The sequence below is a fragment of the Haliotis cracherodii genome, unplaced genomic scaffold (genome assembly GCF_022045235.1).
Source record: "Haliotis cracherodii isolate W230 unplaced genomic scaffold, xgHalCrac1.p SCAF_7, whole genome shotgun sequence".
NCBI lineage: Eukaryota > Metazoa > Mollusca > Gastropoda > Lepetellida > Haliotidae > Haliotis > Haliotis cracherodii.
This window is the reverse complement of record NW_027266330.1, coordinates 27,868,130-27,895,415: the sequence shown is the minus strand read 5'-3', so window position 1 is coordinate 27,895,415 and position 27,286 is coordinate 27,868,130. Positions and strand designations below refer to the sequence as shown.

The following is a 27,286-nucleotide window of genomic DNA, read 5'->3' as shown; positions in this document are numbered from 1 at the left end:
ACATATATATACAGCATAATTATAGCAAGTGGACGGGGCCCAAAAAAATGTTTGTTATATCCGTCTGTTCGTTATAAGCGTGTTCATTATAAACATAGTTTACTGTACTTCAGTCCCTTCAATCTCATCTAGCAGGATAATGAAGGTGTTGTACTATCACGGCAAGGGGATGGAGCTTGCTTCATAACTTGTCCTACACATTCTGCTCTTTTTGGATGAAAGTATTCCAGCATGTCGAGCTTTTTGACTAATGTTTTTTTTGTTACAAGTGCATGTTGTGTTTACAATTGGTTTGTTTCATGCACCTACAAACTGCAACCCACACCTACTTTCAGGGCTACAGAAGTAGCATGTTGTGATGTCACATGATATCTAAGATCTGGAAGCCTTTAGGTATGACTTGATGGTGACCTCTAACTGACTTACTGGTGGTTTCAGGGCTACAGAAGCAGGGTGAAATGATGTCATGTGATATTTGAGATCCGGAAGCCTTTAGCATGTTTAGGTGACCTTTGACTTGCTGTTAGCTACAGTGTGATATGATGTCACATGATATATAAGATCTGAAAGGCTTTAGGTATGACTCGATATTGACCTCTAACTGACTTGGTGGTTGTTTCAAGGCTACAGAAGCAGGGGGATCTGATGTCATGTGATATTTAAGATCTGGGAGCCTTTAGGTATAACTTGATGGTGACCTCTAACACTACTTGTTGGTGGTTCCAGGGCTCAGGAAGCAGGTAGATCTGATGTCATATGATATTTCAGATCTGGAAGCCTTTAGGTATAACTTGATGGTGACCTCTAACACTACTTGTTTGTTTCAGGGCTGCAGAAGCAGGGTGATATGAGTGGTCTGTTCCTGATCCGAGACAGCACCGTATCCAGCAATGACTTCGCTCTGTCGCTGGTGTGCAAGGGGAAGATATTCCACTTCCAGGTGCAGCAGACGTGTGAGTGCTTCTACCGCATTGACGATGGACCCATCATCCATGGTAAGCATCTGGTCATCATGTCGACACATTGTTGCAGATGGAGACGTATTACCCGTAGGAACCAGAGTTTAACTTGACGCAACAATAGATGCAACATGACGCAACAATAGAAAATGAATGTGTCTTACTGACCTTCATTCACAATTCGGAATTTCACTGAGTCAGCAACTTGTAGTTGACGATGCAAGCAAACAGAGTTACCTCCCTTTGCTTAATGCATTCAGATAAACATCCGTTCATTTCAACTCAACGATACTTAATCGAGATATGCAAGTTACCTACGATGTGTCCCGATTGATTTCTCAGTGGTATACATGGAAAATAATTGTCCGCTCTTTCACCAATCAGAAGCTAGTATTTTAATGTAAGGTGAGATAATCCTGCATATTTCATATAATTTTCATCCAAAATACTCATAATCATAAGAAATAAAAGGGACAATAAATATTTCCATCATCAAAAGAAATCCATTGTGCGAAATCTTCCGACAATATCATACGTGGCATAAGTGTGTCTTTATGAATAACATCCAAATAGTGATGATACCAGGTGAGAAGGTGAGCATATCCTGCACCACTGGCACAAACACATGCAAAGGCAAGGCAGTTGTTGAAGTTGTTCTAAAGAAACATGGGCACATATGGTACTAGTCAAATTAGGGAATTGCATTAGACATCAAGTATTTATACCATATAACCAACCATAAACACAAAACCCTTGGGGATTCTGGGTAAGATCCACTAAATGGATTGGGTGGTCAGACTTGGTTGATTGTGTGTCATCTAACCCTGAAGACTTTGATTGGTGCTCACAATATCAGTCACTGGATTGTCTGGTCCAGAATTGATTATTTATGGGCTGCCATCATATAGCTGAAGACCCAGGTTCGATACCCCACATGGGTACAATGTGTGAAGCCCATTTCTGGTGTCCCCCACCGTGATATTGCTGGAATATTGCCAAAAGCGGCGTAAAACCATACTCACTCACTCACTATTTTATGACCTCTCCAAAAGAATATTTTTGCAATTTTTAATTTTTTTTCTGACCATCAGCCATAAACTAAGCATAAGAAATAAAATGCCTCAACTACCGTATTGACTTATTTCCAGGTTTGGACAAATTGGTCACTCACTACACAGGTATGGCAAACGGACTTCCCACCAAACTCAGCAGCTTCTGCCGAGGGTCAATACCACCGAGTACCTGTCGGAAGTTCGGACCCAACAATCTGTTGCATCGGGCAGTTCTAGAGGGTAGGTGCTGTCAACAGATGTAACCAGTTTGGAGGAGCGCCTCGTGCTGCACCATGGCGATGGAAGATGTAGAGAATCTCACCTAGTGTCCTTTGATGTCTTCAAACCCGGGAGCTTTAAATGTTTATCGTCAAGTGTTGATACATTCGATATCATCAGACTCTATTTATCATCCGATATCATTCGTCCAGTATTTTCAGTTTGTGAATAATAATTCAGCTTCATTAAAAGAGTGATGAGTGATGTCATTTGATTTTGATGTCATGGTTACTGATAATGCCCCAATCGTCTGGTGGTTTTGAGGGCTGATGTTTGTCATGGATGTGATTACTGATGAGTCAGCAGATTATACTAAAGGAAAACTTTGAAGAAATGTGTCAAGTGTACATACATTATGGTTCAATTAGTACTACATTGTTCCCTCGCTATTGCGCTCTTCAATATAGCGCTAACTCGGTTATATCGCGCGTTAAAGCATGGCTCCCAAAATTTACAAACATTTTTGATAAACTCAAATTTTCTAATGACACAATGTTTTCCCCCATCTCCGAAAACATTATCAGCTGATCACCGCGATCATGTAACACCGGAAATACCAGTCAACAAATCCGAACTGAAGTATGCAATTTAATCCTATTATTATAATATCTGGTTATAAAAAAGTTGTTCATTGTTTATCTGGACTAATGTTTGCAATATATTTTATTAATTTTATTCAATAATTATAATAATGTTTACAATAATTTTGGCAAAATCTTATGCGAAGTGATCGGAAGATCGCACAACTCACCATTATATACAGCAACCACCGTCAGATTATAGCTATTGATGCCTTGAAACTTTAGTTGCAAGAGAACGGATGCACATATCATAAATGGCGTACCGTGACTCGCTAAAAGTCATATTTGTTGCAGTTTGACTATTAAATGTCAACATAACGTTTTCGCAATCGAAATATGTGTAGCACAAGAAGTCCCTATGGTGTCTGGTCAAATTGTTCCATACGTAAAAATATCCTGCATACCACCTGTACCAAAGTGCTACGCTTATTTCCTTCTTGTTAAGAAGCATGTATATCTCAAGTTTCTTCAGAAATATGAGAACACCATAAAAAAACCTCTACAAACAGTTATAAGCAAAGTTTATTGTTAAGCAACAGACTATTTTCATTTTCTAAGTCAAATTGATGTTGTTTTTTAAGACATTCAGTGTGAATTCTTAATGTTTCCATTCTACTGTAGCCCGATTCTGCTAATACAGCAAGCATGTTTTTTTCACCTGGATGACATTGTTTCTGTTTTTGTTTGCAGGTAAAAAAGATGTTGTTAAGAGAATATTGGCATATAGTACCTGCCCAGATGTTAATGCCAAAAATAAGATTGGTGAGTAACCATGGTAATGGAAATAATGACCATTTAACAGATATATTGGTAACCAGACTCTACGTGCTGCCACAGTTTACACAAATAAACCAAGGGGTGCTAGGTCATCTGTTACATTTAATTAGTTTTGACAAAACACAGTGAGTGAGTGAGTGAGTGAGTGAGTACTGTAAATTGTGAAATTGATGGGTCTCCAAAAGAATGCGAACGCTGCCCTCTTGCCAGAAATGCGACTCAATATGAATGCGACACCCCCTCCTCTCAAGCATCAGTGGATGTGTTATCTAAAGAAAATGTCCTCTGTCAGGTTTACAGGAGAATCCTCACCCTAATCCAACCTTACATTAATCCAATCACGCACCAAATAGAACTGCTTATTAGTGCTGAGTAGTGTACATCCGCTAAAACACTCGTGACGGACTTTGACGCAGTCGCAAAGAACAAAGACACTGTGTTGTGTGGGTGGCGTCTGTCTGGACTTGCATGTGTGATCAGTGATGACGTAAGTGAGTAGAACTCTTGTCTTGACCCCAGCGGTCACAATTCCCAGGATGTAATTAGTGTCTGAATGACATGTTTATATACTTGTTGCAAGTGCTACTCAATAAACAGTGATGTGGAATACATAGTTGTTTGTTTTCAGCGTATGTCTAAGTTGGTATTTCTGCTAAACAAAATGTCTTATTGTTGATATAAATGCGATGTTTAATAATGCGAGCAAAGACCACTCGCATTTTTCGAATTTAATTCACACTCGCGTTAATTTCAAGATTTACAGTATATGTTTACTCCGCTATTAGCACTATTACAGCAATGTCACATCGGAAGACACCAGAAATGGGATTAAAACTTTGCACCTACGGGGGAATTGAACCCAAGCATCAGCAAGACAAGCAAACGCTTTAAGTACTAGGTTACCCCGCGGCTCCAAGACAAATCTTTGAACCAATCTGATGAGATTGGTTGGAAAACAGTATTGAGAGGGCTTTCATAACAAAGTAATCTGCTGTCCTTTTCACTTTTCACTCATCTTTTAGAATATGTTTTGAAACTCAACTTTGAAAAACATGGTAGGGAAATGTACTGTGTTCTGCAGTATCCCAGTTTGCTGTGACTGGTTCCGTGTGTATGTTGCAGGTTCTCTAGCCCTCCATGATGCAGCCTTCCACGGCTACTATGAAATTGTGGCTCAACTGCTGGACAGAGGGGCTGATGTCAAGATCAAGGACACTAACGGACACACCGCACTACATGTAGGTGAAGCTTACTGATTTCGCAAGTGGACCAGAATTTTGGCCATGTTTGTTAAGTCTACTGATCTCACAAGTGAACCAGAATTTTGGCCATGTTTGTTAAGTCTACTGATCTCGCCAGGTGGACCAGAATTTGGGTCATGTTTGTTAAGTCTACTGATCTCACAGGTGGACCGGAATTTGGGTCATGTTTGTTAAGTCTACTGATCTCACAGGTGGACCAGAATTTGGGCCATGTTTGTTAAGTCTACTGATCTCACAAGTGAACCAAAATTTGGGTCATGTTTGTTAAGTCTACTGATCTCACAGGTGGACCAGAATTTGGGTCATGTTTGTTAAGCCTACTGATCTCGCCAGGTGGACCAGAATTTGGGTGCAAAGGAGTTACATGTCATGTAAAACCCTGCAATTAATGGAAACTACTTCCCCTGTGATAAGAGAAGAATATGTTTCAAAACTTTCAAATAAAGGCCTATAACACACATCGTGCCATTTGCCATGGAATATGAAAATATATTTCTTTTAAAAACACAAGAAAACACTGCATAATGTTCTAATTCGATAGTGCATGTTTGGTGTCAAACATCAAGATATTTTGCTGAGAGTCTTGTCATCCTGAAGATTCCGGATAAAATGGGTCCTCGGTAACCTATGCTTGTCGTAATAGTGCAGGATCAGTGTCTTCACAGATTGCTTGTGGATCGATGCTCATGAGGTCAATCACTGGATTGCCTGGTCCAGATTTGATTATTTGTAGGCAGTATGATATGGCTGGAATATTGCTGGGTGCATCATTTAACAACAAACAAACAATCTGTCATGTTCACAGAGGGCCTGCGTGGCCAACCAACCACGGGTAGTGGAACTGCTGATAAAGAAGGGTCGGAGCGTCACTTCAGAACGGTGCTCTCAGACAGGCTGGGTGCCGCTCCATGAAGCTGCCATGCGGGGCCACATCAACTGTATCAAGGCAAGTGCCATCTCATGTCCTCTGATCCGGGGTAGAATAGGTCCTCAGCAACCCATACTTGCTGAAAAAGGCGACTATGCTTGTCGTAAGATGTGACTAACAGGACCGGGTGGTCAGACTCGCTAACTTGGTCATTGATCCCAATTGCTTGGATCGATGCTCATGATGTCAATCACTTGATTGTCTGGTCCAGACTCGATTATTTACAGACCGCCGTCATATAGCTGGAATATTGCTGAGTGTGGCGTTAAACAACAAACAAACAAACAAACATGTCCCCTGATTGGGATATGAACCACATGGTGACCCCGATTTACTTCTTGAGCCATGAAAGGAAACCAAATTCTTGGGCATAAATTTTTATCACCATATTATGTTCTTACCATATATTAAATATCTTAAAGCTAAGTGTCTGAATGCACTTATACCTCCGACTTAAAAGGGAAGGGGTATAAAGTTATACCAAGGAATTCTGTCCGTCCTTCCGAGGACATTTATTTGTGCGACCTATACCGTGAAAACTTCTTCATAGATTCTTTTCAAACTTGATTAACAGTTTTTATACCAATAGGCATGATAGGAGAGATGTGGTTCTAAGTTTGATTTCAATGTTTGGTTTTTAATGAAAAAATATAGATATTTTTCTTTTTTTTGTCTTAGAATTTTTGTACTTCAACATTTGTGTGACCAATAACTTGAAAACTACTTCATGGCTTTAATTCCAACTGTGTGTACCGATTATATACTAACAGGAGAGGTGCAGTGCAAAGTTTGACATTGATAAGTAGATTTTCTTAGAAAATATTGCTTTATACATGTCAAGTGTTCCATATCAGGCATAGCATGCTGATGATGCACCAGTGAATCTTTGACTCATGCCATTACTATATCATATTATTGTGCTTTTAATGATAAACCGGCTGAAATGTCAAGGCATCAATCTATCTCCAATATCACGTTGTTCTTCAGCTGATGTTGGAGTGGAGGGCTCACTTTTTGCCTTGTCAATGGCTGGGGGGCACGGGTAGCCCAGTCGTCTAAGGCGCCGCGATTAGCTGTGCAGAGTTGGGTCCCTTGGGCATGCCAGAAACCTATGATTGTGGGTTCGAATCCCAGTTTGCCCCAGTTATGTTTCTAGGTTTGTCAGCACAATACCCGTGCTTGTGGGTTTCACCGTCTGAGACCTGCATCACTTCGGGCTTTCCTCCCATATTAAGCTGACGTGCCATGATATAACTGGAATAATGTCCAACTCTCTCACTAACCATTATTTTGATTTTCTGTAACAGGTGCTATTAGAAAACGATGCCACTCCATTTCCCCGGAATGATGACAAGCTGACCCCCCTAGATTTGGCGAAAACATACGGGAGGAGGGAGTGCATCAACCACTTCAGTAAGTCGAGATCAACACCATGAACACTGGCTGACAATAGATGCCATATTCACCGTATTTTGTGCTGTTCCAATAAGTTCTCTCAGACCAACTCCTGGACCAATCTAGACCAGTAAGCGCCTCCTTAAAACCTAACATGTACACAACAGTCCATATTTTCTTGTGTATATTACACGTGCATTGCGGAACCCTCTGTGGTCTAGTGGTCAAGCGTCCGCCCGGAGAGCGGAAGGTCTGGGGTGTAATCCCCAGCCGCCTCATACCGAAAGATGTTAAAAGATGGTACTTGTTGTTACCCTGTCTGGCGCTCGGCCAGACCAAGGACTGGTCGGCTCGAGTCAGTATACTGTGTCTGAGTGGGATATTAATGTTAAACTGCGGCATGGTATCTCAGTGGGCTAGCACTATAAATCGGCACTATAAATCGGCATTAGTCTAGACTAGTACAAGCAGCCACACACACAAACACACACGTGCATGCACGTCGCTATATAAGTGCAATAATCTTGGACACGACGTTAAACCTCATTTCACTATTTCACTATTATTGAACTACATTGTATTATTGAAAAGTTCTAGTTTCATTGATGTTTGAATAAAGTTTGTTCACTACTGCTCAATCTCTTGGCACAAATATCACTCGTTGCACAGAATTGGACGTAATAAGTGCCCTGCCCTTGATCAATGTACACAAGACTTATTTATTCGTGTATAATACGCACTCATGTGTTATATGCGCCCTTAATTATGGGCAATTAAATTCTGGAAAAATATATCTGTTGTATATAAACATGTATGTTATTATGAATATTGATAGTGAAGTAAATTACTTTCATTTTGCAAACAGCTTAACATAATTGCAGTGAAGGAAATTTCAGTAAAAAAGCATTTTTTTTAAATGTTAAATAGAGAGATGTTTTGAACAACGAGTTTGTTAATTGATAAATTTATTTAATGAATTTAGCAATATCTAATTAGGAAGGATTTTATGTGTGGTCCTGATGGTTTGATGTCATGTTTTGATGTAGTGTTTGAAGAAAACTGCATTTGGAAGTGGTACAAAATTTAACCTGGAAGAATTTGTTATGGTGGCATCCCTCTGTTGGGCATTCATTTTGGTTAACAAACAAGCAAATAAACAAACAAACAAACAAACAAACAAACAAACTGAAAGCTCATGTCAGAACTTCTTAAGGACTTTAATCCAGTTATTTCAAAGACCTGGTTTCTTCCATCTTCGTGAGGCAAGTGAGTTAACTTTCTAAAAAAAGTCCAGATTCCACCCTTTGCCCGAACCAGGCTGGAATTATGGAGTTATATTTTGTCTGGACAAATGAGTCTATGCATAGTCAAATCAAAACTGCGTAACGAAATTGACATCCAGATTTCGGTCGATTTCCGGCTTTGTCATGCATGTGTACCACCAACTCAGCATCAAACAATATTTTCCAAATCTTTGTATGTTTTTAATCAAGGCGCTCACATGATTTGGTGCACTTTGTGAATTAAGTCCCATTCTGTTACAATATAGACCTTGATTATCGATGTGATCGTCAAATGTGCCTGATTTATAGGGAGTTATTTCATTTTGAAATTGGTTGTTAGTGAAGCTCTGTTAGTTTCCCAAAGAGGAATAGTTCTTTGAGATCTTAATTATCTTGCAATGGTTATGTTCAACATTTATGTGATAGGTTTTTTTAATTAGGTCCCATTGTTCAGAACATAAATGTTGAGTTGGTATACTAATTAATTTTTCAGTTGTTTAATTAAATTGGACTTTGTTATATTGCAATGTTTTGCTTTTGCCTCAGTCTGACTGTAGTTAGGCTCATGTTATTTCCATTTTCAGAAAATTATGAAATTCATGACATGCAGACCAAACAGGCGGATTGGTTCCATGCAGAACTAGATCGACAGGTAGGTGTAACGCAGTGCATGGTTTTAAATTACCCTTGCCCGACGTCCGTATCAACCATATTCCTTGATAGTTAGTTAATTATTGGTCTGGGGGGGTCGGGTAGCCTAGTGGTTAAAGCGTTCGCTCGTCACGCTGAAGATCCGGGTTCGATTCCCAACATGGGTACAATGTGTGAAGCCCTTTTGTGGTGTCCCCCACCCTGATATTGCTGGAATATTGCTAAAAGCGGCGTAAAACCAAACTCACTCACTCACTCATCATTGGTCTTGACTGTGATCCAGGAATCGTTGCCTTCAGTGAAATCAAGCCAAAATAGATGCACAATGACTTAATTTCTAAGAGTTACAGAGTGCTTTGCCATGTTACATTGCCTTAGAAATATGTTTTGAGAGATCAGTCCAGAGGGATGAGTGATATATTATGTCACTTGTTCTCAGACTTCGTAGCTAGTTCAGGGGCACGGGTGGTCTAGTCGTCTAAGGCGCCGCGATTCCCTGTGCAGAGTTGCGTCCTTTGGGCACGCCAGAAACCTATGATTGTGGGTTCGAATCCCGGTTCGCCCCAATTATGTTTCTAGGTTTGTCAGCACCATACCCGTGCTCGTGGGTTTCACCAAAGTGGTAAACATCTGAGACCTGCATCACTTCGGGCTTTCCTCCCACATTAAGCTGACACGCCGCGATATAACTGTAATACTGTTAAAAGCGATGTTAAACCCAACTCACTCAATCGTAGCTAGTTCTGCTAGACTTATTATTAGTGAAAATACAGAATGGAGAACTGCCAAAGAATTTTATCATCAGGAACTGACTTTCATGGGAGATGTCACTTTGGTGAGGTAATTCCATATATGCTAATTGTTGTCACTATCATGAAATTGCAGCACAGTGCCTTGCAGACCATTATGACATCATTGATTACTATGACATCACAATCAAATGACGTCACTACTTTCACATTCAAGACCCTGGTTATAACTGTTTACACACTGAAAAAGTTGGCAGAATGATTTCGAATGAACCTTGGATATTTGCTACTTTTGTCAACTCATCATGATACATTTAATCTCGGAAAAACACTTCGATTAGAATTTGCTATATAGCCCACAAATATTAATAGCCATTGAGAAATACCATCATAAAATTTGTTGTTGTCCTAATCACAATTTAGTTGTCTTGGACTCGTGGACAAGTGTGAATTTCGAATGCTGTGTACTATAAAAGCTATGATGAGCAGTGTTGGAAATTTATTATGACAGTCAAGGAGCCCATCTCATAATGCTTATGATAATCATTCAGTATTTATGGGACCCGTGAAGATTCCGGGGTAGAATAGGTCTTCAGCAACCCATGCTTGCTGTAAAAGGTGACTATGTTTGTTGTAAAAGGCGACTTACGGGATCGGGTGGTCAGGCTCACTGACTTGGTTGATGCATGTCCTCGATCCCAATTGTGTGGATCGATGCTCATGATATTAATCACTTGATTGTCTGGTCCAGATTCGATTATTTACACACCGCCGTCATATAGCTGGAATATTGCTGAGTGTGGCGTTAAACAACAAACCAACCAACAAACGCTTGTTCAAATACAGTAGGGACCCTGAGACCGTCCTTAATTTCGAACAGTGATGTTGGATGTCAACCATGCGTTGTACCTGCTTTTCTTACACAGGGAGCGATGCAGATGTTTGAATTTCACGGGATGAGAGAAGGACTGTTTTTGATTCGACCAAGCAAGAAACATTTTGGCTGGCATGTACTCAGCTTGTGTCACAGTCGAGCGGCCTTCAACTACGAGATCAGGAACCAGGTAGGTGACTGGGACTCTCGCCGCTGTCATTAGACGCCTTCTTGTCAGTTACACAATTATTATTGTTTAAAGTGAAATTTTATTAGTTATAGTGTCTTTCGTTGCCGTATACAGTGTCATATTAGTGAGGCGTCAGCTTAACCCAATATTATTCTGCTAACCTTATATGGCACTGTATACGGCAACTAAAGACACCATAACGAATTTATTATGCTGAAAAGTTTACACTCTCTGTTTTCCATATCGCACATTTTGCCTTTTATTAAAGATTTCCTCATCCGTTGTACTAGCAAAGTGTTTGACAGCCATTGCTGATGTCAAAGGGAGACCACTCTTCAATACTAAGAGACCAAACCTTGTTGAAAATTTTAACAAAAATATTTATCAATAAAGTCACAAATGTGATCTAAAAAACAGATTAATGTCCTTGCATATCACAATTAATGATAGTAAAACACAAACAGTGTCAAATAACGAATTTTGGTACCAGCATTTCCATGTGAAATATATGAGATGGGTGTTGGAAAATCCAAGATTGCTGTTACTGATGGTATACCGTCTCATATGAGGTCAGTAACAACCATCTTGGATTTTTACTGACGGTATACAGGCTCATGTGGGGTCAAGAGCTCTGCTCTCTGATTGGTCAATCTCACTTTGAGGCATAATAAAACATAATATGAGGTAAATCTTAAAATTAATGCGTCTCCAAATTAATACGACTGTTGGCCCCTAGTCAGAAATGCGACTCAATATTTATTAGTGGAATGATATAAATCCTTACCTTCTTGCATCCTTACCTGATCCAATCAAACAGCAAACAGCACCACTTTTTAGCACTGAGTAGAATACTTCCGTAAAAACAATAATGTCTTCCTAAAAACAACACATAGTTTATCCGTTTATTCTGTTGTGTGTTTTGATGCGAGACGAATCGGCTGGTAGCTGCATATTACAACGGCTGCAGAGATAAACTTGCTTAACAATAAACAATTAATGCTTCAAATATAGAAAACGGGATTTATTTCATGCTTAGATTACCTTAATCTCATTAAAATCAGATACAAGTTCTCTCAATGGCTGAGGACATCCCGTTACAGGTCTCTATGCCTACTTGGGCGGTCGGGTAGCCTGCTGGTTAAAGTGCTCACTCGTCACGACGAAGGACCGGGTTCAATTCCCCACATGGTTACAGTGTGTGAAGCCGAGGGATATTGCTGAAAGTGGCGTAAAACACTCACTCACTCACGACTGGGCCGCCCGTGCCCCCGAAGGAGCTTTAAGTACCTGTCAAACGTTACAGATAATAAAATAAGTTGTTAGTCATAAAAAGGTGTCATGTATTCATGCGTGGTCATGTCTGTTGTCTGCGCAGGACTACGAGGGGCGCCTGGTTCACTTCATCGACGACGGCCCGTACCTGCTGTCCCTGGAACACGTGGTCTACCACTACACCCGACAGATGGACGGGCTGCCTTGTATGCTCACAGCGTCCCTCAACTCAAGTACGCACTCGACTTTCTCTGTTGGGGCGGTGGGGTAGTGGTTAAAGTGGTCACTCATCATGCTCAAGTACTGGGTTTTATTCCTCGTTGTGTGTGAAGCTAGTTTTGGTTCCTGGTGATGTGATATTGCTGGAATGTTGCTAAAAGCACTGTAGGAACAACTCATAGTCTTTGGCAAATAGTGGGCGAGCCTAAACTGCTCTCAGCAAAATTGTCAGTAGGCTTTCATGTTATAAACTGGTATGGACAATAATTATTCTGAGGCTAATAGTCCGAACAATATGTTACTAGACTCGGCTGCAGACTTGTCCAAATCAATCAGATCTTTTACTCTGGTAAAGGTATGAAGCCAAATTTTTTCAGAATGCTGACATGTGATTGGCTTCAGATTGGACAGTCAGAGGTATTTTATTGGAGTAAAAAATCTGATTTTGATGAAATTGCACACACTCTGACTCCCTCTTGTCTGTTGGATATATACTTACAATTATGACATATTTATGCCTCAGTGTGAATGGACTTAAAGCCTGAGGTATTGCAGAAATTAAACCCTGTACGAATAAATGATAATAGTTGTGAAACCTTACTGAAGAGGTGAAACGTTTACAAGGTCACTCTGACCTTTATAGTCAATGAGAACAGATTAGATTAAATATTTATACACTGAACAAATATTGATGGATTTATTATCATTCATAATTTTCTTTGTTCTCAGCTCAGAGAGTAATTGAAGTAATAGTGCCAAGGGCGCAAACGTCAGACAACAGCTATCCAAGACCAATATCTCAGCCAGGTAAACACCATGACTTGTTTATACATCCTTCACTGTCTGGAAATAAATCAAAATTCCGCTCGACCTGTAAGTGAAAAAACAAATCAAAGTGACCACTGGTCCATAGACAGAGCAAAGTTCCTCTTGGTCTATAGACAGATCCGAGTTCCTCCTGGTCTGGAGACATACAAACACATCTAAGTTACTCCTGGTCTGAAGACAGACCAAAGTTTCCTCTTGGTTCATATCTTCCTGGTCTATAGACAGATAAAAAATCTTCCTGTTCTATAGACACACACACAAATCCATGTTCCTCCTGGCCTACAGTCAAACAAATCCATGTTCCTCCTGGTTTGTAAGCAAACAAACAAATCCATGTTCCTTCAGGCCTACAGTCAAACATATCCATGTTCCTCCTGGCCTACAGTCAAACAAATCCATGTTCCTCCTGGCCTACAATCAAACAAATCCATGTTCCTCCTGGCCTACAGTCAAACAAATCCATGTTCCTCCTGGTCTGGTCTACAGTCAAACAAATCCATGTTCCTCCTGGTCTGGTCTACAATCAAACAAGTCCATGTTCCTCCTGGCCTACAATCAAACAAATCCATGTTCCTCCTGGTCTACAGACAAACAAATCCATGTTCCTCCTGGTCTGGTCTACAATCAAACAAATCCATGTTCCTCCTGGCTTACAATCAAACAAATCCATGTTCCTCCTGGCCTTCAAACAAACAAATTCATGTTCCTCCTGGTCTACAATCAAACAAATGCATGTTTCTCCTGGCCTACAATCAAACAAATCCATGTTCCTCCTGGCCTACAGTCAAACAAATACATGTTTCTCCTGGCCTACAATCAAACGAATCCATGTTCCTCCTGGCCTATAATCAAACAAATCCATGTTCCTCCTGGCCTACAATCAAACAAATCCATGTTTCTCCTGGCCTATAATCAAACAAATCCATGTTCCTCCTGGCCTACAATCAAACAAATCCATGTTCCTCCTGGCCTTCAAACAAACAAATCCATGTTCCTCCTGGCCTACAATCAAACAGATCCAGGTCAGTAAACAAGCAAACAAATCCAACTTCCTCCAGACCTGTAAACAAACAAAGAGGGAAGGAGGTTGCATTATTGAATTATCTTGCAGATCCTCCAGGGCTTCCTCCGAGACCCACTGACGATCTGTACTCTGCACCAAACAAGAACAACCCAACTACGCCCGAACCTGTCACGCCGCCGGTGCCTGCTGGGGTGAGTCACACTGACTGACAGGTCATATTTATAGGTCACATTATTATAAATACAGGTCAAAAGAGTCTTTGTGAGTGGTGTCAAATTTGAGTAAAAGTCTGATTTTAATGAGATTGTCAATTATTTGCTGATTTTTGGACTAGACTGTCCATGCAGCTGCTCATAGTCGGCCATGTTTGTTTCAGCCTATCCCAAATCGGAAGCCGGCAGATGCAGAACCGCAGCAAACAAATTTAACAATGATCCCACTTTCGAAAATCAAAAGAGGTACGGCTCTCTGGTTTTGAGGCAATGGCTTTTGACAATAGTGTGCAGGCGGGTGGGTGGTGTTTTTTTTTATGGGGGGGTTGTTCAAACTAGTATGTAACCAAATTTTGTTTACAATAATTTCAGCCAAATTATGTTGTCCTTAAGTATTGTAGCATTTCACTGCTGGGGTCATGTGTTCGAGACGCGGAAAATTTAAAGATTTGTTTTTTGTGAAAATGGAAATAAAAATCAAACATGTGGCGGCCTTTATGATGATGTGGGCTGTGCCTGAGAATCATGACTATTATTAAGAGTATAGGAGCCGCGTCTCGGATGGATGGAATAATAGAGGACATTATCAAGCACCACCAAAAGTCTTCCAGTCCTGGAGTGCCACATGACATTCGCTTCTTGTGTATGCCCACATATGTATTAGTTGACAAAAATGGCACACCAAACTATATACTGGTAGTTTTTTCCCATATGTATATTAAAGTTCCCATTTGGTGAGTGAGTGAACGAGTATTGTTTTACGCCACTATTAGCAATATTCCAGCAACACCTTGGCGGGGGACACCATGGACTTCACACATTGTACCCATGTGGAGAATCGAACTCCGATCTTCGGCTTAACGAGCGAACGCTTTACCCACTAGGCTACCGCACCGATGTGCATGGTATCTCTCAGTATTACAAAGACAATGCTCCTTTCTAATAGAACTTGTTCCATGAAAGATTCTGTGGGAACTTGGTTTACAATAGGTCCTCAGTATCCCATTGCAAGTAGATGTTGTCAGGGTTGTGGTCTGACTGATTGTGTGTCACTGTTTCTGACAGCGAGGGTTGTTGATCACGCGTTGAGGCTAACCAGGTCCATGGCCCCTTGTGAAAATCCAGGGTAGAATAGGTCTTCAGCAACCCATTCTTGCCGTAAAAGGCGACTGTGCTTGTCGTAAGAGTTGACTAACGGGATCGGGTGGTCAGACTCGCTGACTTGGTTGAAGCATGTCATCGTATCCCAATTCTGTGGATTGATGCTCATTATGTCAATCACTGGATTGTCTGTTCCAGACTTGATTATTTACAGACCGCTGTCATATAGCTGGAATATTGCTGAGTGCGGCATTAAACAACAAAACTGATCAGAGGACCGTGTAGCTGGAATATTGTCAACTACTTTGTTACATGACATCACTTACTGTTACATGCACAGCTAAAGTTGAGCATTCTGTGTGCAGGTTCGGAGCTGGGCCAGGGAGAGTACGGCTCTGTGCTGAAGGGCACTTTGATAACTCACAAGGGCACGTTCAGGAGTGAGAAGGTAGGTGAACTCGTTCAGCCACACTGCCAAGACTCACAAGGGCGCGTTCAGGAGTGTTTTGTTTGTTTGTTTGTTGTTTAACGCCATACTCAGCAATATTCCAGCTATATGACGGCCGTTCAGGAGTGAGAAGGTAGGTGAATTCGTTCAGCCAGACTGCCAAGATTCACAAGGGCATGTTCAGGAGTGAGAAGGTAGGTGAACGCGTTCAGCCAGACTGCCAAGATTCACAAGGGCACGTTCAGGAGTGAGAAGTTAGGTGAACTCGTTCAGCCAGACTGCCAAGATTCACAAGGGCACGTTCAGAAGTGAGAAGGTAGGTCGGCTTGTTCAGCCAGACTGCCAAGATCCACAAGGGCACGTTCAGGAGTGAGAAGGTAGGTGAACTCGTTCAGCCAGACTGCCAAGATTCACAAGGGCACGTTCAGAAGTGAGAAGGTAGGTGAACGTGTTCAGCCAGACTGCCAAGATTCACAAGGGCACGTTCAGGAGTGAGAAGGTAGGTGAACTCGTTCAGCCAGACTGCCAAGATTCACAAGGGCACGTTCAGGAGTGAGAAGGTAGGTGAACGCGTTCAGCCAGGCTGCCAAGATTCACAAGGGCACGTTCAGGAGTGAGAAGGTAGGTGAACGCGTTCAGCCAGACTGCCAAGATTCACAAGGGCACGTTCAGGAGTGAGAAGGTAGGTGAACGCGTTCAGCCAGACTGCCAAGATTCACAAGGGCACGTTCAGGAGTGAGAAGTTAGGTGAACTCGTTCAGCCAGACTGCCTAGATTCACAAGGGCACGTTCAGGAGTGAGAAGGTAGGCGAACTCGTTCAGCCAGACTGCCAAGATTCACAAGAAGAGATTCTTCTTCAACACTATGTAGTGACTGGTGTTCTATCGAGTTAGTGTTACTTTTACTCATTGGCGGATCCAGAGTGAGTCCAGGGAGCGAGCTGTCCGCCGTTTTCAGACAGTTACATGTTAACTACCCCTTGGTTACTTTGTGACTTGGGTATCATGCCCCCTTCTTCAAACTCCTGGATCCACATCAATTTACATGTTCAATGTTACCTGTGAAGATCCGGGGTAGAATAGGTCTTCAGCAATTTATGCTTGCCGTAAATGCAAAGTCCTATGCTTGTCATAAGAGGCGACTAATGGGATCGGATGGTCAGGCTTGCTGTCTTGGTTGATGCATGTCATCAATCCCAATTGCGTGGATTGATGCTCATGACCTCAATCACTGGATTGTCTGGTCCAGACTCGATTATAACAGCCTTCATATAGCTGGAATATAGCCGAGTGCGGCGTTTAACAACAAACCAACCAACATGTTCAATGTTTGGCTAGTAGCTGGTACCCTTTGCATGTGGATGACACGAAAATTTTAACCAGATTTGATTTGGAGTAGTTCCTTGCCATCAGTCATGTCAAACCTGTAAATGCCACACAAAGATTTAATAGGAAGAACGTTTGTCCAAAACATGTATAAGACTAGACCTTCATGGAGGCAGTGAGATGGTGCTTACTGTGGAGTGTGTATATTACTTGCAGATAGATGTGGCGCTGAAGACGTTCCATGATGGGTCCGTGGAGAATGCCAATAGTTTCCTGGCTGAAGCCCGAGTGATGCAGTCTCTCCAACACGCCTGCATCCTCAGTCTGCTGGGCGTCTGCGAGGGACCACCTCTCATGCTGGTCAGTGTCAGGGAGTCATCTCCATAGTAGTGTAGGTGTGAGGTCTGCTGTGAGTGACATGCTAGATGATGTCTGCTGTGAGTGACATGCTAGATGATGTCTGCTGTGAGTGACATGCTAGATGATGTCTGCTGTGAGTGACATGCTAGATGATGTCTGCTGTGAGTGACATGCGAGATGATGTCTGGTGTGAGTGACATGCTAGATGATGTCTGCTGTGAGTGAGATGCTAGATGATGTCTGCTGTGAGTGAGATGCTAGATGATGTCTGCTGTGAGTCACATGCTAGATGATGTCTGCTGTGAGTGACATGCTAGATGATGTCTGCTGTGACTGACAACTGACATGTTAGATGATGTCTGGTGTGAGTGACATGCTAGATGATGTCTGCTGTGAGTGACATACTAGATGATGTCTGCTGTGAGTCACATGCTTGATGATGTCTGCTGTGAGTGACATGCTAGATGATGTCTGCGATGAGTGACAACTGACATGCTAGATGATGTCTGCTGTGAGTGACATGCTAGACGATGTCTGCTGTGACTGACAACTGACATGTTAGATGATGTCTGCTGTGAGTGACATGCTAGATGATGTCTGCTGTGAGTGACAACTGTGACATGCTAGACGGTGCCTGTTTGACTGTCGTGTCCACCATGTCTGCTTCAGGTGGAGGAGTATGTGCCGATGGGGTCCATGCTGGACTTCCTCCTGGACCACGAAGAAAAGATTGATGTGAAGACAGACTTGTACCTTTGGGCGGCACAGATCGCTAACGGCATGAAGTACCTGGAGACTCAGAGACTCGTTCACCGAGATCTGGCTGCCAGAAACATCCTGTTGAAAGATATGAAGCAGGTTGGTCGATCAGAGGGTCATTACTTATTTTGGCAGACACCTCCGTGGCATAGTGGATAAAGTGTCTGCCCTGAGAGCGAAAGGGTGGTGGTTTGATCCCCGGTTTGACGTCCCCAAACTTGTTAAAAGATGGGACTTGTTATATCACCTGGCGCTTGGCATTAAGGGTATGATAAAGACAGGTCAGCTCGGAGTCTGTGTCTGACTGGGGTATCCATGTTAAAACTGCAGTATGCTAGTTTAGTGGGCTACTATAAAACCGGCTTTAATCTGGACAGGTGCAAGCGGACACACATTCTGCTTTTATTATTTTCATTTTGAACAGCCTGTTACTGTTCACTTTCAAGATACAGACATCAGATATTCTTCTTTTATCGCTTTGTACATTTGCACTAAGAATGTTGAAGACTGACTGATGATTGGCTTGTTTGAAGGTCACCTGATGTGACCTACTTTCTATTGTTAATTAATCTGAAACATGGATTTAATTTTTACAGTATTAAAGAAGATGTTATCCATAAAATGGTGTCTACTTTGTCATCCGTCAACTTCTAAGTAATGCCTATCAAACAATTCATGGATATAATTATTAAAATTGTGACTACTTTGACATCCGTCAACTTCTAAGGAATGCCTATCAAATATGGATTTAATTATTCCTCATCTTCACTTTCAGATTAAGATCAGTGACTTTGGCCTATCACGAGCTGTGGGGACCGAGAGTGATTATTACAAGGCTACACATGGTGGTCGATGGCCCATCAAATGGTTGGTGTAACAGCATTGGTAGAAATGCATTTGGGTACATTTAATAGATGTTCAGGGCTTGCCCACTGGAACTCAAGTGTCCTGTCAAGACAAACACAATCTCATTAAAATAAGATCTTAGTTGTCACTACCGCTAAACAAAGATCTGAGGACATCCCATTAGGGGTCACGTCAGAGTGATCTTTCATCTGACCAATCATAGCGTCGCTTACCAGATCGTGAAAGTGACAATCGGAATGTGGTTTCTAATCATGCAAGCTCAAAAATTTTAACACGGGGTATTCCGAATGGCAGTTGCGGGCTTAAAGACTGAATCCATACAATCTAGACCATCTATTGGCCATTCCAGAATGTTCTTTTGTTCATGTACCAAATTTTTAATCGAGAATTTGTCAAAATATGTTTTGAAAGCGTTGCTGCCAATTTGAAATTAGTGCCATAAAGCACAAGAAAGCAGTCTTCTGATTGGTTAATGACGACTTCTTGTCAGTCATTTCATTGGTCAATCGAAGTTCGTGAAAAGTCAGTCTGAAATTACCTGTAATGGGGTGTTGTTTACCGGTAGCGAGAACTAAGATCTGATTTTAATGAGATTTAGACAAACAACTTATCTCGAACTCAGTGCGTGTCATTTGAACCCTGAGCTGGGTAATTAGCAGCTGTAAATGAAACAGTCTGTCCCCTTCCTTTTGACAGATGAACAATGCCCATTTCAATTTCTGAATCCCCAGGTATAGTTTTCAGAATGATATTGTGTCCCACATGGCTACGTGGCAAACCTAACTTAATTATTCACTAAAGATCCAAAAGACTTCTTTCAGGGAGACTTCACTGAAGCTTTATTCCATGTAATAATTAATTATCAACTTCCATAATTTGTGTATTTAATTTTATTTATTTTTTCTTCCTTTGAACCTTTCAAGCCACATGATATTGTTACCAAAAATAACATTTGTTATTATCAAGGATATCATGAATATTGATTGTTTTAAGAATGAAAAAACATGAGTCTATATTTTTGTAAAATGTATGTAAAGAACCTGAGAGTATCACTACCGAGAAAGTCTTTGAAAATATATTCTAATATAGTTCTTGGGTTAAGAAAACATTTCTTCAAAAAAGTTCTCTAGATTTCTTTGTTAAGAATTCTTTCCAAGAATGTGTAGGAAAATATTTCTTCTATTTGAATAGATATTTCTTCAGTAAGAATTCTTTTCTAGAATGGGTAGGAAAATATTTCAAAATTTTTAAATGAAAATTTATTTCTAATGTACATTTTCTTAAAAAACATCAGATCTAGTTAATGTTATCAAAAAAGCATTCAGAAATATATTTTCTCATGTCACTCACTGGAGAATCTTCATTTGAGTTGTTTTCCCTCAAAATGAGGAAATTATTGTTGTCAGTGAAGTGTATAAGACGTGCTGTGTTGCAGGAATGCCCCCGAGAGTGTTAACTATGGCCAGTTTTCTCACGCTAGTGATGTGTTGCAGGTATGCCCCCGAGAGTGTTAACTATGGCCAGTTTTCTCACGCTAGCGATGTATGGAGCTACGGTGTCACTCTGTGGGAGATGTTTACATTCGGGGAGCCGCCTTACGGGGAGATGAAGGGGATCGAGGTCTGTATCTACAGTCTTCTTCCATGTACCCTCTCTGTGGGCCCAATCTCCTCTCTGTCGGTCCTATCTCCCCTCTCTATCTAGGTTCTATCTCCCCTCTTTGGGGTCCTATCTCCCCTCTTTGGGGTCCTTTCTCCCCTCTCTGTGGGTCCTATCTCCCCTCTCTGTGGGCGCTATCTCCTCTCTGTCGGTCCTATCTCCCCTCTCTTTGGGGTTCTATCTCCCCTCTCTCTGTGGGTCCTATCTCCTCTCTGTGGGCCCTATCTCCTCTCTGTCAGTCCTATCTCCCCTCTCTTTGGGGTTCTATCTCCCCTCTCTCTGTGGGTCCTATCTCCTCTCTGTGGGCCCTATCTCCTCTCTGTCAGTCCTATCTCCCCTCTCTTTGGGGTTCTATCTCCCCTCTCTCTGTGGGTCCTATCTCCTCTCTGTGGGCCCTATCTCCTCTCTGTCAGTCCTATCTCCCCTCTCTTTGGGGTTCTATCTCCCCTCTCTCTGTGGGTCCTATCTCCTCTCTGTGGGCCCTATCTCCTCTCTGTCAGTCCTATCTCCCCTCTCTTTGGGGTTCTATCTCCCCTCTCTGTGGGTCCTATCTCCCCTCTCTGTGGGCCCTATCTCCTCTCTGTCGGTCCTATCTCCCCTCTCTTTGGGGTCCTATCTCCCCTCTCTCTGTGGGTCCTAGCTCCCCTCTCTCTCTAGGTTCTATCTCCCCACTCTATGGGTCCTATCTCCCATTTACTCTGAAGACACTGTGACTGTTTACCAAAAAAAATTGGAAGAATGTTTTTGTCCATAAAGAAGAATGCTCGGTTTGTGAAGTATGTCGTTTCTCTCCCCCAGGTGGTGCAGTACATCGAGCATGGGAAGCGGCTGCTGAAGCCAGACAGGTGCCCCCAGACAGCGTACGGCATCATGCTCAAGTGTTGGTCCTGGAAGGCAGAACATCGGCCTCAGTTCCTGGACCTGGCCAAACACTTTGATGAGGACCCTGAATATGCCAGCATTCATGATCTGTTGAGGCAGGCCTCGAGGAGAGAGTAGTGGTGGAGAAGTTGGGGTTGTTGGGGTTTAAGTGGGGTTCACATTGAGATTGAAAGGTTGATATTGAGCTTGTTTGGGTGAGATACGCTGTGAGCAGTCAGCTAGAGCGTTTTTGGTAGGGATGGGGGTGAGTTGGATGGAATTATTTTAAGCTGTTGGGTGAGGTAAACTGGGGTTGGGCAAGTTATGGGTGAGGTAGAGCAGTTGGGTGAGGTGAGTCATGGGGGCGAAATAGAACTGGGTTTGAGTGCAGCTGTTGGGTGAGGTTAACTGGGGTTGGGCAGGGATAGAGGGGTTGAAGTAAAGTTATGGGTGAGGTGGATCTGTCGGGTGAGGTGAGTCATGGGGGTGAAATAGAACTGGGTTTGAGTGCAGCTGTTGGGTGAGGTTAACTGGGATTGGGCAGGGATCAAGGGGTTGAAGTAAAGCTATGGGTGAGGTGGATCTGTCGGGTGAGGTAGAGTCATCGGGGAAGTAGAACTGGGTTTGATTGTAGCTTATGGGGTAGATGGGTAGAACTGGGGGGTACTGAGTCTAGCATGAGATTGAACTACCAGAGTGAGGGTGTGTCATTTGAGGGGGACAAATATCCCCACTAGAGGAGTGAGCTGAAATGTTTTGTCACAGAGTTGCTGGGCTGACAGTGGGAGGGGTTGTAGGATGGGGATAGGGTTAACTAGCCTACCATGCTACCAACTCTGAAATATAACTTGGTCATCATCACTATGATCAATGCACATGTTCACATGGGACCAGGCATATCAAATATGATGAAATGAATCATAGTTAATGGACAGTTTTAATTCAAGAACAAGTAGATTACAGATAACTGACAGTTAGATTCCCAGGAGCTGACACAGCAGACATGTTTACAGGGAATTGTGGGATATGGACAGAGCCTCAGTTTGAATCCAAACTAACCCATGTGTGCTAACAGACAAGATATTCAAAGTAACTATCAAGTATATATATGTCACAACTGTTCCCACTGATAGCTTTCTCTGCACCTTGTCCGTTGGTCAAATATTCGATGTATTCTTTCTTAACCCATGTCACATGACAAGGCATGTATTTTAGTGAAGGCCTTGAAAGAATTCCGAGACATGAAGACCAGGTGCTCAAGACCCGGACTGTGTTTGACTTTCTAGTGCCTTGTATGCAATCTGTCCATGTACACCCTGTCCGAGAAAGAAGCTTCCCTAGATTCATGTAGCCATTCCTAAGCGATGCTGCAGAGACTGTGGCTTGTGGTTATCTGATTAGAAAGATGTCCAGTTTCTTGTGCTCCTATCTTGAAGGAAGTGAACCATCATTGCGGACAGGTACTGCTGTCTCGTCTGTGCCAAATACTTCTGTAAAGGTTCTTGTACATGGGCTACTGACTCGCAGGCCGGGTACATTTCTGTATGGAGAGATTACCCTGAATAAAAAGAACATGTGAATGTACCTGTCCTGGCCACTGTATAGCACTGGAGCCTCGAGTACTTTCATCTGAGAGCGAAAACTGATTTCTCCATGGATGTGGTAAATTCAATAATGGCTGAATCATATCAAACATTCTGTTTCCACCTGCGATACTTAATGTTTCCCGCGTCTTATGGCTGGAATGTTGCTGTAATGTTGCTGATTTCAGCATTAACAGCAAACAAACGTAATGTGTCTGAGAGAAACTTAAATCTATTTTGCACAGCCTTTAATATACTCACTGAGTCACTAAGTAGCTATGCGGTGGTCAACAAGGGAACGTTTGTCTTACATCACAGTCTTTACACAGGAAAGTACCTTGGCCACAAATCTGTAGTACCCTGTACAAGAACTAACCCTTCAGCCAAATTCTCTCATGTTGACTTTAGACACACTGTGTCATCCTCGTATGTATTGATACCTGTCAGTGCCACAACCCTGTCTACTAGAAAAGGTCCACAGGATCTCAACAGAACTGCCAAAAAAGGATGAAGTGTTTAAATTTGTGTGCTCTGCAGATCATGTGTGTCTTCACTCCAGTTCAGCAATTTGCCTGGACCCAGCTTAATTAACAAATAGGCTTCCATGATATAACTGGAGTATTGCTGACTGTTGTAAAACTATTGAGAGAGTGCTGCAATCAAATTGGTTAAAAGATAAATTTAAGTTAATTTAGCTAAATGGTACTAAATCCTATAATTCTTCTTGAATTTTCAAAATGCGTCAATACTTTTCTTGTTAAGTATATTTTTTTGTCAGTCACAATTTCATCCCAAACCTGAAACTGATACAGCAATATTTGTTGGGACATTTTACTAAGATATTTATCAGAACAAATTACTGGCATCAAATACCCACTAACTTTAGGCCATCCAATACCCACAAACCTCTGGCCATCCTATACCCACAAAAAAAGGTCATCAGATAGCCACTAACGTCTGACCATGAAATACCCACAAACTTCAGGCCATCAGATTCCCACTAACGCCTGACCATCCAATACCCACAAACTTCAGGTCATCAGATACCCACTAACGTCCGACCATGAAATACCCACAAACTTCAGGCCATCAGATACCGTTAATGTCTGACCATCCAATACCCACAAACTTCAGGCCATCAGATACCCACTAATGCCTGACCATCTAATACCCACAAACCTCAGGCCATCCTGTACCAACAACTTCTGGGCATCCAGTACCCAAAACCTTCTGACCATGCAATACCCACAAAGTTCAGGCCATCCAGTACCCACAAATTAAACTCCTGACCATGCAATACCCACTTTATCTTGTGAGTAGCATGGTTACAGTGTAGCACTGTATATTGTCAATATATACGAGGATGACGTCACAGCTGTGCATGTGTCACCTGTTTTGTTGTATCAGTAGTCAAGGTGATATATTGGCAGTTCCTGTACAGGACAGAACTATTGTACCTGTGTTGTATAATAATGGACACTAAGTTTGTAGACAAGTTTTACCTGTTTTCATAGAAACGTTTTTAGTGAACTGTTTTAGGAACTAGATGATAATGTACAATCCAATATAAAGAGGGACTAGACATGTGCTGTTTGGTAGGTCTGTTTCAAGTCATTCATCACCCACCTACTTTGTCTTCTAACTCACCAGATTGTGGAGTCTAGTCCCTCTTTAAGGTTGGAGGTAGCATAGACTGTGCAGTCTCATCAATTTCAGATAGTGTACTCTGATACCTCTCGGCATGTATTTCTGATAATCCTCCCAAGGTTGCATCAGGTGAACTTTCTTATAAGCCTGTTGAGCAACACATCTGATCTCTTTATCTCAAAAACGAACTTTAGTGGGCAGTTCCGAATGCAAATTAATAAAGGTAATACTTGACACAAGGTCCCATGGTGGGTTTGTGAAATACTCTTGCAGAGGCATGGTATTGGAGTACAAGATTGGACTTGAATGAGACTGTGCTGGGTAGAGACTGTGGAAGCCACTGTAGACATCTACCTGGCTGGAGAAGCTCCCAACTCACGTGAGTTGGTCAGGTGCTTAATGTATGTTTGTAAACACCACTCATTGTCATCAAAGCAGCTAGGCGCTGGTAGCTTGGTAACGCCACAACAGCTGATTTGTAAATAACATCTTGCAATTGTTCATCATGCTGAATTATCATTGTTATTTTTTGTTTTAATTCCTGCAGCTTTGTTTTAATTCCTGTAAACATGTTCCTCAAATTGACACTTATATCATTGCATATCAAGAGCTGCTTTTTAGTCCTACCAAAGTTTGGGTGGAGAAGCCAGATTGGTCATATATGACTTAAATGAAGGCATTACCCCTTTTTTAATGAGCCTCCACATCAGAAAATATATCAGATAGACAAATTCGACTTAAGTATTGTTTTGAAATACGACATGTAGAGTGCAAGTAATGCTGTTTTTGTAAGTGTAACACATGTCTACACCATGTCCAAGATTAATGAGGGGGGCACTGGTGACCCAGTCGTCTAAGGCGCCGCGATTCACTGTGCAGAGTTGCGTCCCTTGGGCACGTTAGAAACCTATGATTGTGGGTTCGAATCCCGGTTCGCCCCAATTATGTTTCTAGGTTTGTCAGCACCATACCCGAGCTCGTGGGTTTCACCGAAGTGGTAAATGTCTGAGACCTGCATCACTCCGAACTCCCTCACTCACTAATTAATGTGACTATGCTTGTCGTAAGAATCCGGGTCAGAATTGGTCTTCAGAAACCCATGCTTGTCACAAGAGGCGACTAATGGGATCGGATGGTCAGGCTCGCTGACTTGGTTGATGCATGTCATCGTATCCCAATTGCATGGATCGATGCTCATGATGTCAATCACTGGAAGAATCATTGGTACAGAGAAAACTATTTGATAGACATCTACTAAACAGAATTTCACATATTTTGTCACCATATGACAAATATTCCACTTTTTGCCGTGCTTGCTGTCATATGTCAACGTAGTCAAGGTAGACCTGACTTATCATCTTTGCCACTAGCAAGACCATCTCAATTGTAGGATGGATGAACCATGTTGTTACTCTAGAGGCCTGGGCCCACTTGCACAAAGCGATCTTAGCGCTAAGATGATCGTAACTCCCATTCTTTAACATAGGCTTAAGATAGTCTTATCGCTAAGATGATCGTAACTCCCATTCTTTAACATAGGCTTAAGATAGTCTTATCGCTAAGATGATCGTAACTCCCATTCTTTAACATAGGCTTAAGATAGTCTTATTGCTAAGATGATCGTAACTCCCATTCTTTAACATAGGCTTAAGATAGTCTTATCGCTAAGATGATCGTAACTCCCATTCTTTAACATAGGCTTAAGATAGTCTTATCGCTAAGATGATCGTAACTCCCATTCTTTAACATAGGCTTAAGATAGTCTTAGCGCTAAGATTGCTTTGTGCAAGTGGGTGCTGTACTCTGGTATGGACAGTTTTCTAAATGCTTTAAACTGTCAGGGTTGCACAGTTCTTGCATTACTAAGATATAGTGCATATCTTGCACTAACTGACACGCTGCCTTTCAGCTTGGTGCATATATATACTGATATAGATATCTTAGTATTTTACAGGATTTAATATCTAAGCACATCATAATGTGTTCAATAATACCTGATACAAGATGTTTTGTATCCATGTTTATTGAGTAGAAATGTACTCTTCCTATCAATACTTTTAGAATGGTGTTTATATTGTTCAGGCAGTGCATATATTCTCCTGTAAGACAGACGGTACAGTACACAAGGCTAAAAAGATAA

At 41.8% G+C, this 27,286-nt stretch overlaps 1 protein-coding gene across 1 annotated transcript in view; it reads left to right on the top strand.

Moving 5' to 3' along the window:
- LOC139447082 (tyrosine-protein kinase HTK16-like) overlaps window positions 1-26,181 on the top strand; it is a 48,265-nt gene extending 22,084 nt beyond the window's left edge. Inside the window, exons 2-19 of the mRNA XM_071228236.1 lie at window positions 828-995; window positions 2,108-2,251; window positions 3,562-3,633; window positions 4,771-4,886; window positions 5,716-5,856; window positions 7,146-7,251; window positions 9,101-9,168; window positions 10,843-10,980; window positions 12,356-12,485; window positions 13,201-13,278; window positions 14,411-14,514; window positions 14,700-14,781; window positions 16,002-16,084; window positions 17,627-17,770; window positions 18,440-18,628; window positions 19,305-19,396; window positions 20,890-21,016; window positions 21,854-26,181. Coding sequence (XP_071084337.1) covers window positions 828-995; window positions 2,108-2,251; window positions 3,562-3,633; window positions 4,771-4,886; window positions 5,716-5,856; window positions 7,146-7,251; window positions 9,101-9,168; window positions 10,843-10,980; window positions 12,356-12,485; window positions 13,201-13,278; window positions 14,411-14,514; window positions 14,700-14,781; window positions 16,002-16,084; window positions 17,627-17,770; window positions 18,440-18,628; window positions 19,305-19,396; window positions 20,890-21,016; window positions 21,854-22,054 — 2,183 coding nt within the window. The 3' untranslated portion in view covers window positions 22,055-26,181. The remainder of the gene's footprint in view (window positions 1-827; window positions 996-2,107; window positions 2,252-3,561; window positions 3,634-4,770; window positions 4,887-5,715; window positions 5,857-7,145; window positions 7,252-9,100; window positions 9,169-10,842; window positions 10,981-12,355; window positions 12,486-13,200; window positions 13,279-14,410; window positions 14,515-14,699; window positions 14,782-16,001; window positions 16,085-17,626; window positions 17,771-18,439; window positions 18,629-19,304; window positions 19,397-20,889; window positions 21,017-21,853) is intronic.
- Window positions 26,182-27,286: the final 1,105 nt, after the last annotated feature.